Genomic DNA, 5,001 nt, shown 5'->3' on the forward strand with positions numbered 1-5,001 from the left:
AGGAGATAGAGAGCAGTTAGCCAAGAATGATATACACAGTGATCACCCATATCTTGTGAAACATGATGTAAAGTCAGTACATTATCGCTAGTGTGACATGGGGTACAATATGTACCCACTAATCCACATGAGTTTTGACAACTAAAAACACAAGTAGATTATAGCATGTGTTGCTGCTTACCACACCGAGAGATAAGTAGATATATCTGATGATTTTATGGATAATACTTAAAGATAAGTACGTAACGAAGTTAGTTACGTATTTAACAAAAGACAGTCCTTACAGATGCCCGGCTCGTGACCTTCATCTCTCAGGAATGCTGCGCTCGCAGGCTCAGAGGACAACCCGCTGTCACTCTCACCGCTGTCGGTGTCCGAAAACTGCAGTCGTTGTCCTTTTTGGGGAAAAAGTGTTGAAGTAGTGACCAAATCTTGTGTTTCTAGTCAGTGCACAGAATCGCTTTGAAATATGTTCTGATGATGTAATCCAGGGGAACCTCTATTCTCGTGTGGCTCTAGTTCAAGACCTGTTTTGCATTAACTTACAAACAACAGCCATTATATGCACCAGTAAACATCGAAGAACAAATTTTCTTATCGACCCGAATGTTGTTGACAGCCGTCTCCCTACCTTTGGTGGTGATGAACTGACAAACCGTCGTCCCGTCAGCATTCTTCAGCAGCATCTTGAACGCCGGCTGATACTTTTTCAATGACGTAACTTTCCTAAGGTCAACTTCCACCCGGAATTTCTTATAGAACTTGTCCGTCTCCAAAGTATCGTAGAAGATGAGACCCTGTAAAAAAGACCGTCGGGTACATTTAATTAACTCTGTTCATTAATATAGATTTACATAGTATTAGCAATGCAACGCAGTTTGGTGAACAGGTGGGAAATGAAATAAAATTATCAATAGACTGGTGAGTACCTCAGGATTTGTAAGCATTGTCACGTCCTCTCCGTTTCTGACGGACACCTCGAGACGATACGTCTCTCCTGACTGTAGCACACACTGGTCGTGATCCCACCTGATGTAGTCATCTTCTGCTTCCTGATCTTTTAGAGTCTTCAAAGACAGGGAAAAGATATATTAGCGTATAAAATATCCCTTGACAAAGCTCAGTGACGGAGAATAATACAGCTCAAGATGCAAACACCTGATACGATATACTGAGCAATTAAATCACATCACGCAGTATAACTGTAGGGAATACCTAAAAGATTAATAAATAAATAAATCATGCGAAGACAAAGGCCTGAATGTCTGTATTTGAGGCAACTTCGAAAACGACAAAACTTCATATCTTGTTGTTTACAGTACCTTTCCAAGGAAGTTACATACTGCACATCACACCATGATATGTCAATCAAATTTCTGTATTTGATCATGATGTGTAAAATATGAGTTCAACCATTAGACCTGAATCAATCACCTGAAGAGCTAGTTTGGCGTTGGAAGCAATGTAGACATGGATTTGACATTCTGGCATGACGTTCCGTGGTCCAAACACAATACAAAGACCGTTCCTTGGATAGAACTTGGCGGCAATCTTCTTCATCACAGGACCAAACAGGCTGCCCTTCTCAAATCTGGTGCTGATGTGGGTCGAAGTGATCTCAGAGACGGGTAGAAACTGGGCTTCACTGTCGACAACATGTACAATGCGCATGTCTGCTAGATCAGTCTCTGAAAAGGGATTTAAATTACGTCAGGCTATTTAGATTTGCGGTTAAAACCTGGTAAAGATAAGGTGAAAACATGAGAAATTCATGATAAATGTAATGAAAACAAGAAATCAGGATTGAAATGGTGAATAACTATCATAACTATAGGTATAAAGTTCTTTGAAGTGTTGTGGGCCAGAGTAGTCATTCTAAATTATGCACTGACCAGCATCGTTTGTAATGTGCAGTACGTGCGGCAGTAAGATGTCCACCGGCCCCTCCACGTCCTCACACTGGATGGAGAAGAGCGGACCCACCGGCATCCATTCACCCACCTGCTGCCAGTTGTCGGACCAGTTCGCACTCCTGTAGGTCACATGCAGCGGGTAGGGTGTCACCACGCCCAGGTCGGTCCGTCTGCACAGGTACTTCCCTTCACCTGGCAGGCGGAGGGACCTGAGGAGATAAACACAGGTATTGTAGCCAGGTGTTCAAACATACAGGTGTGACACAGCGGGTAGGGCGTCACCACGCCCAGATCGGTCCGTCTGCACATGTACTTCCCTTCACCTGGCAGGCGGAGGGACCTGAGGAGATAAACACAGGTATTGTAGCCAGGTGTTCAAACATACAGGTGTGACACAGCGGGTAGGGCGTCACCACGCCCAGGTCGGTCCGTCTGCACAGGTACTTCCCTTCACCTGGCAGGCGGAGGGACCTGAGGAGACAGAAACACGTAGGTAATTGTTGGTCATTCCTGTATGCCTACCTGACAAAGTATAGTAGGTTTTTAATATAGCCTTAAAAACTACGAGGTTATGGCTGGGACCATGGCTACTCACCACTGCGTGTCTCCGGTCATCTCAGGACTGACCTCTTGTAACGGCAAGGCATCACGGTATTCCTGGATAGAACAGATGGTACGTTTACTGTTTGATATGGATATAACGGTTATGACAATTGTGTTTGATACATTCATACACTCAACCTTTGCATAGCGTAGACATGTATTGATAGATAATCAGCAATGTCTACATAGAAGTTTCAACAGCAATTTTCTTACAAAGTCAAACAAAGAAAAGTTTATCTTTTTTAGTGTGATCTGTTGCAGTTTGACTGGCTTTGACTTAGAAATATTTGATTAATAAGACTTCACTAACGCACCTTATACACCCCCTGTACATCTGCAGCCAGGTCTGGTTTGCCCATGTTCTGCAGTGTTTCCTCCAGCTGTGGCAGGTAGTGGAGCGGTCCGTGGGGGGTCTTGGTGCGCCACGCCTTCAGCACCTGGAACGCCACCTGCTTATTCTCGTAACGGTACTTCACCTCTATGTTATCCAGCACGGCCCTGTTCAGCCCCAGATCCTGTCCCAGCCGGGTCCACAGCTCCCACTCCTCACCAACAGCCCTGCTGATCTGGTACAGCCGGTTGTCTGGGCAAAATGGGAATGAATTTTTTATGAATATACGAAAATATGTCAACATGTACATAATTGCCAATAAAGGTTATAATCAAGTCAATTAAACGTCAGTAAAATGCAATAAGATAATTTCTATGTTAAAGGTATTGGAGTTAAACGTATATTTTTTCAATGTGGTTATGAATGGTAAAATAAAATGGAAAGTTGGTGTTAAGATTAAGGAACCATTTATGTCAAATGTGTTATGATTCTATTATCCAGTATCTATCTATGTCCTTCGTCGATGTAGGTTAGACATCCAGGTAGATACGCCAAAAGGCGTTTCTCAAGCAACTGGATATGATTCAAACAACAGGAGCTAAATCACATTTCTCACGCGGCGGTCATTATCGACGTAGGACATATATAGATACTGGATGATAAAATCATAACAAATTTGACATAAATGGTGTATCAACTCATCAGCATCAACATAGTCTTAACTTGTATTACCTTTGTAGCTTTTGGACCTTAAAAGTTGTCTTTCACCCATTTTTGCATATTGATCCATAGAGTTAGGATAAACCTTCAACTAGATCTCTTTTACATATCAATTTACAGCTAGGATATATAAACACTCTCCAACAAGATCTCTTCAGTGTCACTGACGAAAACTGTTGGATAGCAGCTGGAACATCTGACCGTTTCCAAAACTATATCCAGTTGCTTGAGTTACTAATTTTTGGCATATCTATGTCCTACTTTCCTTACTTGTAACTACGACTAAAAACTTACCAATAAAATACTTGCGCTGGTTAGTGACCTCCTCCAAAGTTCTGACGTCAGGAAGCTCGAGTGGCCGTTCCCAGTTTCCTTCAAACATCCTCAACAAGTCACCGGGCACGTGACGCCTCACAGCCTCTATAGTGAGCGACTTTGTTGTTTCTCCGCTTCCAACACTGTTACTGAAGTACAAGGCAGGAAACTCGTCCCAACAGGCCTCCATCACCTTCGCTACCGTCTGAGCCTGGCGCCACGCCTTCTCCGGCTCTCCCCGGATCCGGATTTCTTCTCTTGTAGGGAAATGGCGGTACATGACGTCTTCGGAGTTATCTCCAACATGAACAACAACTGTGTCCTTGGTGAGGAGACGGCGTGTGGTCTGCTCCATGGACAGGATACGGGAGACCATGGTTTCCGGTAGACCCAGAGGAGGCTCTTGGCTGTACTCTATAGTAACCGAGATATCCTTGCTGCCTAATGGAACAGCCTTTTTCCAGCAGCGCGCCACCTCGTCAGGCTGGGCGGCAGGAAGCTCTGTTGGAAAGATCACCGACCCTGAGTAACACAGGCCGAAGTGCTTCATCAGGGGAAGGAGACTGTTGAAGGTGGCAATGTTGTCTCCAAGCAGGTTCTTCATGAAACTGTCGCTTGCCCTGCCCGTCTTTACGAAGGACGCCCTGTCTTCAGCAAATTGCGCCTTTGTGTGTTCAGAGAGAGATTCGTCTATACTGTCCAGATATGCCGGTAGGTCATGCCTGAAGATCTGCTTGAAGAGTGTGAGGATGATGGTTGGGTCCGGGAAGACGAGATCTTCCATCCCCCTGATGTGGTTGTAGAACAGGATCTGTCCGGTCACGTGCAGATAGCTGAGCGCGTTCAGAACGTCGGACTCCTTCATCCCTGCAGCTGCTCCGACGTCTTGACAAACCCTGAAATGAAGGTACGGCCGTCCTGAAGTCTTGATGTTTTCTGACAGTTTCGTCCAGGAAGTCGGCAGCTCTTGGCGGGCAGCAGGGAACAATCGCTCGTCCTTCACCATTTCTGCCATCTTGTCGCACAGAGCTTCGATACCCTGGAACGTCTTGCTGCTGACCGGGATAACCTGTACCTTTAACAGACCTTTGGGTCGTCCGTCAAGTAACTTCTCCAGTG

General features: G+C 45.0%; 1 protein-coding gene across 1 annotated transcript; it reads right to left on the bottom strand.

Moving 5' to 3' along the window:
- Positions 1 to 826: 826 nt before the first annotated feature.
- On the bottom strand, positions 827 to 1,989 carry LOC118411838. The gene is made up of 4 exons (XM_035814326.1): positions 1,893 to 1,989; positions 1,435 to 1,688; positions 930 to 1,067; positions 827 to 832 (listed from the first exon to the last, which is right to left on the bottom strand). The coding sequence occupies exons 1-4, from the start codon at positions 1,987 to 1,989 to the stop codon at positions 827 to 829; spliced, it is 495 nt and encodes a 164-aa protein (XP_035670219.1).
- Positions 1,990 to 5,001: the final 3,012 nt, after the last annotated feature.

Source organism: Branchiostoma floridae, chromosome 3 (genome assembly GCF_000003815.2).
Source record: "Branchiostoma floridae strain S238N-H82 chromosome 3, Bfl_VNyyK, whole genome shotgun sequence".
In the NCBI taxonomy this organism is placed as follows: Eukaryota; Metazoa; Chordata; class Leptocardii; order Amphioxiformes; family Branchiostomatidae; genus Branchiostoma; species Branchiostoma floridae.